This window comes from Leptinotarsa decemlineata, unplaced genomic scaffold, assembly GCF_025532065.1.
Source record: "Leptinotarsa decemlineata unplaced genomic scaffold, Ldec_3_MD MMD2_tig00078422_RagTag_RagTag, whole genome shotgun sequence".
Classification (NCBI taxonomy): Eukaryota; Metazoa; Arthropoda; class Insecta; order Coleoptera; family Chrysomelidae; genus Leptinotarsa; species Leptinotarsa decemlineata.
In genome coordinates, this window is record NW_027412747.1 from 9,244,151 (window position 1) to 9,259,332 (window position 15,182).

Here is a 15,182-nt window from a genome sequence, read left to right on the forward strand (position 1 = left end):
GTTGTTGCCCGCGGCTTTGCCCGCGTAGAATTTGGTAGTTATAGTACTAATTAGTACTATACTAAAACCAATAATGATTGAGAGTAGAAGTAAGCCCAGTTGACAGCAAATCGGGGGCGTCCTCCCGATTATATATATAACTTTTTTCACTATTGGGTTGCAGCAATTGATAAGTGAACTCTTTATAACTATTCTCAAGCTTTCGAGTAACTTAAACTCATCGTCAGGGGTACTAGAAAATACAAATTACAAATTTTTGATAATAGAATATAATATAAATGTAAATGTACAAATTTTCGTCTAATCTTCAACCTCAGATTCGTCACTGTTGCTACCGCTATCATCAAAGTGAATTATGATTGGTTCAATATTGTGTTCAATACGGTTGTCTACGTCCCACATTTTTTGCTCCTCTTTTAAAACATGCTGCATGCGATTCTTCCAGTCTTCTGCAGAAACAGTTCGAATAGCTTCTTGTAGGTGATGTTGCACGTCCACTAATTTGAATGTTCTGTTTTCTCGTGCCACATATCCTTTTACTTGCGCCCAGATTAATTCTATTGGGTTTAATTCGCAGTGGTATGGTGGTAACCTTAAAACTGTAATTCCACGACTTAACGCCATTTCATCCACTGCGAATTTTTTATATTTGTCTGTGTGTAATTTTATTAGCTGAAGTAGTTCTGCCTTTAAACTATCTTTATTATATTGGATGTTCTTATTAATTAACCATTCTTGAATTGCTGCTTTTTTCCATGATTGTTTCGGTAATTGTTCTAAATGTCGACTATGGGGTATGGGGCATTGTCCATGACGATGACAGACCCAGGTTCCACAAGTTGAATGATGCCTTCAAACCATTTTTCAAACACCTCCGCATTCATCTCTTCATGATAGTCGCCTGTTTTCTTAGATTTAAATATTAATTCACCATTTGGTAAAAATCCACTGTCGCTTCCTATATGCGTAACTATCAGACGACTACCTTTTCCAGATGGCTGTTTTAACCCAACTGAAAAACCTTCAATAAAGGCTTGTCGTGCACTTGTTATATTACCATCCTGCAATACTTTTTTGACCGTATGTCCTTGGTTAACCCATCCATGGTTAACCATGAATCCATGAAGTACAATTTTTTTTGAGCTTCCGAAATTCGTCAATTTTTCTTAGATAGTTCCTTCTCCATGCTATTATTTTTTGACGTTCAATGAGAATGCTTTTCCAGTCAACTTTTCCGTACGTAAATTTCATTTCGTGTGCAAGTTTCCTAAAAGTTTCTTTACCCATTTTTGGGACCAATTCATGATCGATAAGTGCCTCCAGAACTGTTTGTAGTGTTGGCAGCTCATTTCTGAAAAAGAAACTGTGAATAGTTCTGCGTATACTGGTTTTGGCTTCTTCATCAACTGTGATTTTTTTTCGTCCGCTACTAGTTTTTGGCGTTTGTACGTCCCCATGAATTTCTTCTTCTCTTAGTATTTTGTAAATCGATAATTTTGGTACACCGGTATAATCAGAGCACATATCAACTAATTTATCTTTTGTAATTGTGGAAATTAATGATGTAGAAATGCCCGGTTGGTTATTCGGAGGTACACACGTAGAATTACAGCACATATGCACAAAGTCATCTTTTGGTGGCTGATGATCTCTTTCAAGACAGTGAAATACTCGAAGTACAATTTGTTTATCTCTTACTAACCGAGACTCCGACCGTTTTACCTTTTTCGACGTGGAAGGCCCGACCATGTCTCCCATTTTTTGAGTAGTTTGAGAACGGTGTAGAAATATAATTATGTAACGCTTAAACACTTATTAGCACTATTATTTTCACCAATTGTTATCACAACACGTCGATTGCTAACTAACTTAACTGTAAAACATACAATTCACGCTGTATAATTCACAAACCATTGATACGCGCTCATGGCTGCAAGTACATTAGTGAGGACTGCAACGATGAGATGGAAGTTACGGTAAAGTGACAAAGACAGAAATATCGTTGCGTACAGCGTTGACACTGTTGTAATAAATATCTAACACTATACAGAAAATAATGAATTTTAACTGATCAGTAATCAGGAAATGTATAAGTATTACTCATTACAAGCGCATTACTGATTTTTGTCATAAATAATACCTTTTAATCGTACTAGTATTGTGTATTATCTATAATTTGCCACAACCTACAACTCTACTGCTTACTATATTTTGATTCTGCTATAAACTGGTAACGTAAAATTTAGATATCACAACGCGCTTTACTCTCAATCATTATTGGTTTTACTATATGTTGCTGTATCGCTGCTGTTTCAATGTTTTGACAGAATGAGAATCAACAAACTTAGGCGTGCGCAGTGTTATAGAACAATGCTTTCAAAAAACTGTTCTACAGCGCCATCTAGTGGCGAGTTATAGAAAAATTGATAACCTAAAAACCTTCTCTGTGAAAAATTACTTATACATGTCAAGTTTCATCACGATCGGTTGAGCGATGTAGAAGTTTATCACTTACCAACCAACCAACCAACCAACAAACATCCATTTTTATATATTAGATTATGGAAATGAGGCCAGTTTTTCTACCACCTACTAGATTTTTATTCATGTATGGCTTTATAATAAAGCGCGTGGTTTACTGGGTTAAAATTAAATTATTTCAAATGAACTAATCATAACAATGATAAATGTTAATTTTAAAAGTAATGAACTTTGCTTCATATAATCAGATGAAGAAATCATGAATATTTATAATTACGATTGAGGTTTGATATTATTATGTGATTTCATTCAAAATTGGTATCTAGGGGTCTTTGTGGACCGGCATTATGTTTTTTTTTTTTTCAATAATTCATGCTGGCGAATTCTATAATTACGGAAAATCATTATTGTAAATGAAAAAAACTGTATTCAAAAATGAAAAATATATTTTTCATATGTGTACCATAAGTCATATTCATTCTGTTACCAACAGATTAAAAAGCTTTCTGCTCAATGTTCAGTTTGCATACTAAATAGTTATTCTTGTGCAACTGGTGTTAAATGTGTTAATGCTCACTTAACAAGTAACTTACGTCACCCAAAGAATATGATTTCCGTTTTGGTTTTATTTTTTTTGCACGAGGCTTTCGCGTTGCATACAAACAATATTCAATAAGAAATGACGGTTGTCATTTTTTTAACCTTTTTTTGGTTGGGATATGTCAAATAATGAAATAATATAAACCTATAGTTTCCAAACCTTCATTTATAAGAATAAGATAACAAAAAATGATCATTAAAAACATCAAAAATATCCCCATTCATAATGTCGGTCCACAAAGACCCCTAGATACCAATTTTGAATGAAATCATGATTTCTAATCGAAAATTCTTCATAACGGACCTCACAAACCGTACCGCTTATTTATAAAATCTGAGAATAAATCACAAATTTCTTCATCTGATTATATAAAGCAAAGTTCATTACTTTTGAAATAAACATTTATCATTGTTATGAATCAGTTCATTTGCAATAATTTAATTTTAACCCAGTGAACCACGCGCTTATTATAAAGCCATACATAAATAAAAATCTAGTAGGTGGAAGAAAAACTGGCCTCATTTCCATAATCATTAATATTAAATCAGATTTCGTGTAGGAACTATTTGAACACAATACATTTTTACTTGAAATGATTTATTTTATGAATATATACTATCTCTCTGATAATCAACTAAACCAACCGCCACTGTTTTATGGTTCAACTTACTTCCCGTAAACAAACAAAGTTGTTTCACTAGTTCGGACTTCCATTGTTTAATATGTAAAATGATTTGAAATCCCCGAAACAACTGAAAAAGAAGAATTAAAAATAAATCGCTGAAAATAACAATTATATTAAGCAAAAATAACCTGAAATGAAATAATAGTGAAATAAAATACAAGTAAAATTAAAACGATTGAACAAAAAACAAAGAAATACAAATAAATATAAATAAAAAAGTTAAGCGATTCCAAGCCACGTTAGTTCACGACGTTTCGATTGTTAGTATCTACAATCGTCTTCAGGTGATGACTGAATTGATTCCTCCGAGAGATGACTATTTATGGGTAATTCGAGTACTTTCACTTATCCCCACTTTCCATTTTTTCCGCTTCACTAATTCAGTGGGAGATGACCGTTTGGCGGGAGTTGGCCATTTTTCGCTGGATGATGGGTTTCCATATGTTGCGTATCTCTACGCTAGTAGAGAAGTACTCGAATGACCCATAAATAGTCATCTCTCGGAGGAATCAGTCCAGTCATCACCCGAAGACGATTGTAGATACTAACAATCGAAACGTCGTGAACTAACGTGGATTGGAATCTCTTAACTTTTTTATTTATATTTATTTGTATTTCTTTATTTTTCGTTCAATCGTGTTAATTTTACTTGTATTTTTTTTCACTATTATTTCATTTCAGGTTATTTTTGCTTAATATAATTGTTATTTTCAGCTATTTATTTTTAATTCTTCTTTTTCAGTTGTTTCAGGGATTTCAAATCATTATACATATTAGACAATGGAAGTCCGAACTAGTGAAATTCATAATGAAACATTGTCAATCACCTTCACAAAAAAACAAAGTTATGCTGCCTTCAATGTTAAGGATGGAAAAGGCCTCTCTATTGTCTTTTTGCTAGTACCACATGCTATTACCACAGTATACGTATATACTGTGCTATTACTGTCTTCCTCAGAGTTTTATTACTGAGATGTCTTCCTGTTTCACAGTTTCTCAGAGCATAGTTAATGTTTCGTGACTCATGTCGTATAAGTCACCATCATTAAACAAATCAAATTATAAATTATCTCGTTAGGAATAATCAAGGTTATAGAAACAAAAACACGTAATCTACATTTGATAGTAATAATTTCATCATTATATTAGATGAGTAATAATTTAATGATAAAATGTTTATCTTCTATCGCTAACGTTGTCTATTCACAGAAAATTTTTAATGTATCTCATCTCTCTATCGAAACAAAAAAATGCTAGAAGAAATTAAAACTCCAGATGATTTGATGAAATATGAGGATAAAATCAAACCAAGGTACATTTTTTGTAGTACAATTTTAGCAGTAAAACGATTTTTTATATTTTTTATATCTAAAATATGAACTGCAAAAGTCTTGTTTTAAAATTCCCGAATATGTTTCTTATACGTCATTGTGTAATCATTGTCCTACTCTAGTAATTATAAATAGTTCACTCATTAACCCTTCAATTATATAGCCTTACCTTTTTTTATCGAAAACAAAATAATAAGTATTATTTATTATGATGTAGTTGGCTAAGCACCCAGTGGTTGTCATGGAATAAGTTCTCCGAAAGTATGCTTAGAAGTATTGAAAAAAGGATATTACAAAGTGAGTGTGTAATATTGTCAATTATTCAAATATAATGATTATTTTATAATTAGCAGTGTGCAAAGTTCCATATCGAGGCTGGTTTGTGGATATCGGACCAGTTGTTGGTCCAGCTGATAAAATATGGACCATTTCCATGAATACGGAGTCTCTCAAAACACCCTTAGTTCTTCTTCATGGTCTCGGAGCAGGTGTAGCGATGTGGTGTTTGAATTTGGATTCGTTTTCCAAAACGAGACCTGTATATGCATTAGATTTGTTAGGTGAGTTTGTGAGACATAATATCTGGTAATTATGATGTTATCCACAATGGCGCTAAATAGTTCGGTATCTCAGTATTGGCAATGAAAACTTATAAAATAACAGGCACTTTCGTTTCATAATTATAAGCTATGGATTTCACCAGTTACCACAAAATTTTTTTATATTTCTCACAATTGTATCTTTATCAAATATTAAAATGATGCATTTCTGCTTGAGGAAGCCATTGTATAGTGAAAAGCATCACGGTATTTGTAAAACCTTTTATAGTGAAAATCTTACAGCAAACTGTATTTTAAGTTTCATTAAGAAGTCTCTCCTCCTCTTGATTATCAAGACCAACAGATATACTGAGAGTCAAAATATTCAACAGTCTCAGTTCAGATGTAAAAAATTCTCCTAAAATTTAAGTTATTTCTGTTACAAAATTGTTATTACCCTTTATCTGATTTCATTTTACACTTACTTCACTGATAATATATATTGCATACTTTTCTCCATCATGTAATGTTTTCAAAAACTTTTTTTTAAACTTCAGTGGCGGCAATTGTATTTGTAATCTTAGTATTGGTACTTGAGGTAAATTTGAAAATCTGTACTGGGGTACTTTCGTTGGGTACTCCAAAAAAAAAGAAAGAAAATTGACTGCGATTAACGAGATGTATTTTATTTGGAAGTAAAAAAGTTATGTATGTTCAAAATAGTTGTTGATTTTCTAAGGCTATGGTCGATCTTCAAGGCCAGATTTCAGCACTGATAGTGTCAAAGCTGAACACCAGATGGTGAAATCTATTGAAGAATGGCGCAAGGAGATGAAATTGAAGGAATTCATCGTCGTTGGACACAGTTTGGGAGGATTTTTGGCAGCTTCATACTCAATATCTTATCCCCACAGAGTTAAACATCTTATTTTGGCAGACCCTTGGGGTTTTCCAGAAAAACCTTTGGAATTCAAGGATGTCCCTTTTTTGATCAGGTCACTTTCATATATTATGAGACCTTTCAACCCTCTAGCAGGCATTCGGATGGCTGGACCATTCGGTAAGTAAAGACGATTTGCAAGTATGTGAAAATATAATTTTCTCAACTTCATTTTCAGGCCCCTGGTTCATCAATACTGTAAGACCTGACATATCCAAGAAATATTTAGATGTACTGGAAGATCCTTATCTGATTCCTCAGTACATATATCAGTGCAATTCTCAGCATCCCAGGTAAGGAATTGCTTGTAGTGTTGATTATTGACTCTTGATGTGGAAATTATTGAAATACCCTTGGTTTTCTCTTCCTGAACACAAAAATTGAGAAAAAAAATCTAGTTCATGAATGAGTTGCAAGAGACAAATGAGGCATCCTGGTAAAAGTGTATTTTTTATATTTTGATTATTCATTGGAAAATAATGCTTTCAGCCAAACCAGCGTAGAATTATTTGACTGAACGGGCTGAAATGAGCTGTTATTAAGTTTGGGTTTGATATAAAGTTCTGTTTTTTGTGAGATAATAACCATAGAAAGGGAGATTTTCCATTTAATTATCATTTCTTTAACAACTTATGAAAAGTTTAACCTTTTTTATTGTCAGTTTCTATGTATAAGCACTGAATAAAACTTGATTCAAACAGTATTTCAACCAGATATTTTTTTATAAAAGTTATTTAAATACTTGAAATAGATTTACTTTTGCTAAGATGTTCTGCATCATCTGAAATGCATTGCAACCATAAAATCTGGTTTTCCACCACCCTTTAAGCATTTTTCAGTAAATCGTGGATATCCATTGAGTTATTTCATATATTAACCAGTTATTACATTTGATATATAAATCAAAAGTGAGTTCTGAGTTTTTTTTGAGTTTGTTTTCACGTCAAGAAGTTTCTTTCAGTTCAAAATTTCAATCAAATATTCTGGGTAATCAGGACCTTTTTGATATAAATCCAAATTAGTTTTTCAGATTTTTTTTGGTTTCTTCTCAGTCCAACAAGTTTCTTTAAATTACAAGTGCCAACCAAATGATAGTTATTTTGACTTTTGGATTTCATCAGTGTCGGCCATAGCAGTTCTAAACAGTGAAAATTTTTGACCACCCAATATTATAACAGTTTTTCCATTGGGGCTTTACCAAATCGAAAGTTTATGTTACGCAACCTGAGATAATACGGGAACTTAGAGACAGAATTACCAAAACTTGAACTAGCATTACCCAGAAATATTCCAAAATATTATAAATGAGTTCGAAAATAGACTGTTTCACTGTCAGAAAATTCAATTTTTTTAATATTTGCTCGAATTATTTTTTTATGTATAAGATAAATAATAAGGAGCTTATCATTTTATGCCCTTGGAAGTTGATACTTATCTACCGAAGACTAATTAGCCAGAAACACGTGTCTGCGTTTTGCCCACTTTTTTCTATGAGTGATTGTCCAATGCTTTTCTTTCATCAATTGATATCATCCCCCTCCATTTAGTTATATATACGAGGTTTGTTAAAAAAATAAGGTGAATGTTAAAATTTAGGGGCCGATTTGGTCAAAAGGATTGGAAAAACGCTGGCACAAGTGTATTGTATGACTACTTTGGATGGAAGAAAGTAGAAATTGATGATTAAAGGATAATTTTTTTTTCAATTGAGAATTGCCTAATTTTTTCGAACAGACCTCGAACAGCCATATATATATATATATATATATATATATATATATACAGGGTGTAACTAAAAAAGTGTAAAACATTTAAGGAGGTGATTCCTCATCGAAAAAAAGATAGGATCTTTCATATAAAGAAATTTCATTGGAGCATCCCTTGTTAAAATACAGCCCCTCAAAGGGGGTACATCAAATTTGTATAACCATTTTTTTCACAAGCACTAAAAAAGTTACAATATTGAAATTGACCTGACGTTTTGTACTACCAAAAAGACACTTAGCCAGAAATTTATTTGGTTTACCCCATGGTTATAAGGGGTGGAAAACGCAATCCCTAAAATTTATTTCCAATGTAACTTTTTGTCTAATTATTTGTTTACCATTTAAAAATCTATTTCCGATAGCCTGTTTCATTCTAAACAAAAAATGTCTCTTGGGTTTTTTGCCCAAAATAAACCTGTTCGCAGCAAAAAATTATTTTAGGAACAACTACAGAGATACATTGTCATAAATGCAAAAATACGAAACTAATGATCGTGCTCATACATTTGTGCTCATACAATGAGTACAAAAAGGCATACATAAATCCAATAGTATATAAATCAAACCTCGCAACACACGCCATACAAAACAAACATAATTTCCCCCCACCAGAGAACATAAACCTCATAAAACAAGTCAATAAGGGAAACTGCATGGACATTTGGGAAAACTTGAACATCCATAAATTCAACAGTCATAAATCACTTATCGAGGAACAAGTACAAATCAATACACAACAAGACCTCACATTCAATATATTAAACAAAACCATACACATTCCTAGAGAAGATCTAACACAAAGAATAGTACCTGATGCCGTACAAATACAGGCAAATTTAACTAAAGTACCTGAGTTGAGACGTTCGGACCGTATAAAGAGGCAGACGACAGGATGACAAGTTCAGTTTGAGGAGTGCTTAGAAGATGACAGTACGACCAGCTGTCGAAAGCGCTCGCAGATAATTAATAGAAGATATAAAGCTTCAAATCCTTTTTGTGAATTTTAATATTAAAATACTGAAAATAAAGGAAAATTAGTTGCATCATTCAAAAAGAATATATTATGTTATAGTTTGTTTCATTATAAATTAAATTGTGAACTCTGAAATATTTTTTTCTTGATACCTTCGAACTGAACTTTCAATTTATTAGGTAATCAATGTAGTAAAAGAATTATTATTTTAAATTCAGCGGTGAAAGTGCCTTCCATACAATGATGAATGGATTTGGATGGGCTAAAAACCCCATCGTCAGACGTATTGATCAACTAAGTGAAGATATTCCAATTACTTTAATATATGGATCCCGCTCATGGGTGGATCATTCTGCAGGAGAAGTGATTGCCGATAAAAGGATAAACTCTTATTTCAAATTACAGGTAAGCAGTGTCTTTTTTTATTTGTTTTTGGGTTTTGGAATATCCCTAACGGAGGCACCAATTTTTTTTTTGTCTCAGTTAGGGATATTGATACCGAAGACTATTCAAATTTATGCAGAATTTACGTCAAGCGAAACTTCTTTGAAAATCCGAAAAGCAATCTACCGAGTTTCAAGGGAGTAATTCTTTGAAACTCAAGAATAAATATTGAGATATTGAATATTTTTTCATGTTTTTACCACAAGCCAGTGGCTTACAATAAGCCAATCTCCACGAAACCTCTATTTTTGTGCTATTGGCCAACTGTAAAGTTTTCTTCCATTTTTTGTTTTCTTTATTCTCTTTTTTTTAATCCATAGACTATGAAGAGAAAAAAAATTGGAAGACAAAGTGAATGTTTTTGTAATGGTTGTTTCTTTAACTTATTTGCAATTAATTGCTCTAGTTACGTCCTTCAGGTTATAAAATCATTTAGAAAATCTAAAAAGTATTGTGGAAAATTATGAGTTATTTCTATCAATATTTTCAAAAGCGAAAATGAGAAGTAAAATAAGCAGATGTTCAAATTTGCAGCTTTATATGTATCAACGGAGAAACATCCTCATAATGTTCTGAGAGCGGGGCCCGTACGTGGATTTGAATCACTACTTGACGTAGTGATGTCTGGTTTTGTGACATTTTCCTTCTTAGGTAAATGTCACAAATGTGAAATTTTTCACTAATGCACAAACTTTTTTTTTTTCATCTCATATCTCGAAAATCTCAATACAAAGTGATATTTTTTGAACTTTGATTTCGAAAAGTACCTTTTTTACTACAAGAAAATATCGAAGATATTAAGCTGTCCATTTTTCTATGTCAGTGAAAAAGTGAGTAAGTAGTTGTTAACTCACTCTGATATAGGCCAGCTTTGACCTTTTCACTTCTACACTGGCACACAAAAATAGTATCTTTGACATTTAAAAAAAAAAGAGGTACACTTCGATGACAAAGTTCAAAATTTCGAAATAAATGACGTAAAATATGGCATTTAAAAAAAAAATTGAAAAAGTACGAAGATCAGTGAAAAATTTCAATTTTTGAAGTTTTATTTAAAAACCGAGCAAACTTCGTCGTTTGTTTCTCCCTACATGGAGTTGTTTGCCAATTTTCTATCGATGACGTCATAATGATGCCATAATGAATACCCGAATTGTCATATTCCAAACATTCAAATGGTTAGATGATTAGAAAGACTTTTGTGCATTTGACAGAAATAAAACTAGAGAATCTGTCGTTACTGGGAGTGTGGGGAACCAAATAGATGTTTTGGGTAAGCAAATATTACATCATATGGATCAACAAAGCGAAAAAAACTTTTTTTTCAGTTCAGGATTGGTTATTTACAAAAATATTTCAAATCAAGATTTTTTTTTTACAAGAAATTGCCTACGAACTAGGGATTTCTGTAAAATATACCAGAAATATTTAAGGACGAATACAAATCACCTTAATGAAAGGGATTACAGTAGGAGAGTACGATTTGCGAAGTGCTCAAGACATAAATAGGGAAGTTGGAAATATTTGTAAAAAACCGATATGGACGGACAAATCAAAATCGACCAATATTAGTTGGATTTACAGAAACATCTATTATAGGTGGAATAATACAATTGAACATCCCTTCCCTACTATCCCTACTTCCCTACTAATATTATAAATGCGAATGTAAGTTTGTTTGTCACGGTTTCACGCAAAAACTACTCAACCGGTCATCATGAAATTTTGTACACATGTTATTGGAGGTATTAGAAGTATCATTGGATACTTTTTATTAAAAAAAATAATATTATTCTATTTGAGATAAAAAAATTGTTTGTCAAAAAAATCGCAGTGGTATGGTGGTAACCTTAAAACTGTAATTCCACGACTTAACGCCATTTCATCCACTGCGAATTTTTTATATTTGTCTGTGTGTAATTTTGTTAGCTGAAGTAGTTCTGCCTTTAAACTATCTTTGTTATGACAGACCCAGGTTCCACAAGTTGAATGATGCCTTCAAACCATTTTTCATACACCTCCGCATTCATCTCTTCATGATAGTCGCCTGTTTTCTTAAATTTAAATATTAATTCACCATTTGGTAAAAATCCACTGTCGCTTCCTATATGCGTAACTATCAGACGACTACCTTTTCCAGATGGCTGTTTTAACCCAACTGACAAACCTTCAATAAAGGCTTGTCGTGCACTTGTTATATTACCATCCTGCCATACTGTTTTGACCGTATGTCCTTGGTTAACCCATGTCTCGTCCATGAAGTACAATTTTTTTTTGAGCTTCCGAAATTCGTTAATTTTTCTTAGATAGTTTCTTCTCCATGCTATTATTTCTTGACGTTCAATGAGAATGCTTTTCGTGTCAACTTTTCCGTACGTAAATTTCATTTCGTGTACAAGTTTCCTAAAAGTTTCTTTACCCATTTTTGGGACCAATTCATGATCGCTAAGTACCTCCAGAACTGTTTGTAGTGTGGGCAGCTCATTTCTGAAAAAGAAACTGTGAATAGTTCTGCGTATACTGGTTTTGGCTTCTTCATCAACTGTGATTTTTTTTCGTCCGCTACTAGTTTTTGGCGTTTGTACGTCCCCATGAATTTCTTCTTCTCTTAGTATTTTGTAAATCGATAATTTTGGTACACCGGTATAATCAGAGCACATATCAACTAATTTATCTTTTGTAATTGTGGAAATTAATGATGTAGAAATGCCCGGTTGGTTATTCGGAGGTACACACGTAGAATTACAGCACATATGCACAAAGTCATCTTTTGGTGGCTGATGATCTCTTTCAAGACAGTGAAATACTCGAAGTACAATTTGTTTATCTCTTACTGACCGAGACTCCGACCGTTTTACCTTTTTCGACGTGGAAGGCCCGACCATGTCTCCCATTTTTTGAGTAGTTTGAGAACGGTGTAGAAATATAATTATGTAACGCTTAAACACTTATTAGCACTATTATTTTCACCAATTGTTATCACAACACGTCGATTGCTGACTAACTTAACTGTTAAACGTACAATTCACGCTGTATAATTCACAAACCAATGATACGCTCATGGCTGCAAGTACATTAGTGAGGACTGCAACGATGAGATGGAAATTACGGTAAAGTGACAAAGACAGCGTTTCCACTAGTTGTAATAAATATCTAACACTATACAGAAAATAATGAATTTTAACTGATCAGTAATCAGGAAATGTATAAGTATCAGTCATTTCAAGCTCATTACTGATTTTTGTCATAAATAATACCTTTTAATCGTACTAGTATTGTGTATTATCTATAATTTGCAACAACCTACAACTCTACTGCTTACTATATTTTGATTCTGCTATAAACTTGTAACGTAAAATTTAGATATGACAATGCGCTTTACTCTCAATCATTATTGGTTTTACTATAGCTACTTTAATGTCATCTAGGATTCCAGTAATGAAGTTCCAACCAAAATTATTTATTTTTGTTACGGTGAAATATAATTTGAAATTTGTTGTTGCAATTCAATAAAGCATATTTTTAAGTTTTCGAAACTTCATCTTATGTAATAATTTTTAAAAATTGATAATCCCAGCCAAACATTAAAATATAGTTCTCATATTGATAAATTTCTATTTTACTGACACTTATTTAATGGCATAAATGCGAACGAAGCCGCAGGTATAAGGTAATTCGGAATAAATGTTTGATTGGGAATTTTGGGAGCAAACATACTAGGTCCTGTCTTTTATGAAGAGCATTTCAATGGTGCAATGTATCTACATTTTTTATCCAAAGAGTTTGATTTATAAAATAATACATGCATGTTATATCATTACACCCATCATGCCACAAAAATTGTATAGACATACAACTTATGTGCATTCAACAAAGAGATTGTCAATTCTAGCATCTAATGTAGTTTGTTCATTCAGAATTCATTTTCTGTATTGGTTATATTTCCACCTAAAAATTAATTATAAAATAAATTGTTTTCTGTTTCTTTTATTGTCAATGATGATGTTAGTTATTTTAAATAAAACCCTATAAAAATATGTCTGAATTTTGATTCCATTGCTTTATCAATATTTGTAATAAAAGAGACAGATCCTTATTAGAAAAAAAATTATGATGGTGGATTTTCTGAAATAATTCTATTTGTAAAAAAACAAAAGCAGCATTTTCAGTTTACCTCATATACCTCGAGAAGGACGAAAGTCCTTGTAAATTTTCTTTGACCATTGTACTGTTCTTCCCATTTTTATCATCTCAATATATGTTGCGGTTTGGAATATAGCAATGTTATCACATGATAAAAGAAACAGCCTGTTTATTGGTTGAATTTTATACCTTGAGTTGAAAATTTCATCAGACTATTTTTGAATATAGTCCGAATATTTTGTTCTTTGTCTTTGTTCGTTCTTCCACAAAACTCAATGTTCATACAAAGACAATTGATTTTTGTGTTGTTTGAAGGTTCTAAAGGACAGACAATTTCAACTTGCTCATTGAACTTTCGTTCATTGATAACGTATTCAGAATCACCTGTGAAATAAAATGGAATTGAATCAAATCCTTTTTTAGGTTGTTAGCGGTGCAGGTCATCACGTTTATGCTGACAAACCAAGAACCTTCAACCAAATAGTTCTCACAGCATGCGAATACACCGACTCTCTGCAGCAATCGAAGTATCTGGCTCTAATGCCCTCTGAAGACCTGGAACACAAATAATGAAAAAGTTATTGAGGATTATGAAAACAATCTTGTTCTTCCATCATGTATTGGATAAAATGCACAGTGTACCTTTTTCTCCATTATTTATTTCTGTTATTTCTACACTGAAATTCACCACTTTACATACAGAAATCAAAAATAGTTTGTAATAATGTTCGGAGAGATCAGTTATGTAATGATCTTCTATTTCATATATGCTGCTAAAATTTTGTTTTGTTTGAACACCTTTTTTATTTGCTTGCTATTGTAATGAACTTACCTTTGCTGGCATGTGAAATACTTTCAGTTAAAAAGTTGTTGGTTATACTAATAGTATTGATTTTTTTGTGTTTGTTATGATTTTTATACATATATGTTGTTCATCTACCCAAAATGTAAAAAATGTTGTTTTATGTGAAATGTTGAATATATTTTTGATACACAATCACTGCTGATGAGGCTGTGATAATATTAAAAAATCATGTTCCTGTTTTTATGTTTATTTACCTTCAATTAATGCTATGTTAATTAACTGAAAGAAGTTTTTGCGGTCAGGTTACTTCGTATTTGGGATTGATTCTTGAGGTTATTGACTGTCGTTTATTTTAAATGCATTTCCCAACGTTTCGCCTACAAGTGGGGTTAGTATCTTAAAGACTACAATTATTGTTTTTTCTCACGCTGAACTTATATTTATATCCTTGAGATTGGCTCATAATTACTTCCA

The 15,182-nt window shown here is 32.2% G+C and overlaps 1 protein-coding gene across 2 annotated transcripts; it reads left to right on the plus strand.

Annotated features, from left to right (window-relative positions):
- Positions 1 to 4,795: 4,795 nt before the first annotated feature.
- LOC111509655 ((Lyso)-N-acylphosphatidylethanolamine lipase) lies at positions 4,796 to 14,947 on the plus strand. Of its 2 annotated transcripts, none has more exons than XM_023165432.2 (7): positions 4,796 to 5,079; positions 5,316 to 5,395; positions 5,452 to 5,658; positions 6,377 to 6,697; positions 6,756 to 6,870; positions 9,535 to 9,721; positions 14,327 to 14,947. In XM_023165432.2, exons 1-7 carry the CDS (start codon positions 5,018 to 5,020, stop codon positions 14,471 to 14,473), a joined length of 1,119 nt encoding a protein of 372 aa, XP_023021200.1. In that variant the 5' UTR covers positions 4,796 to 5,017; the 3' UTR covers positions 14,474 to 14,947. The 2 variants fall into 2 exon arrangements, with proteins under 2 accessions (XP_023021200.1, XP_023021199.1); XM_023165431.2 differs by having other exon boundaries at positions 4,797 to 5,079; positions 5,449 to 5,658.
- The last annotated feature ends 235 nt before the right edge of the window (positions 14,948 to 15,182 follow it).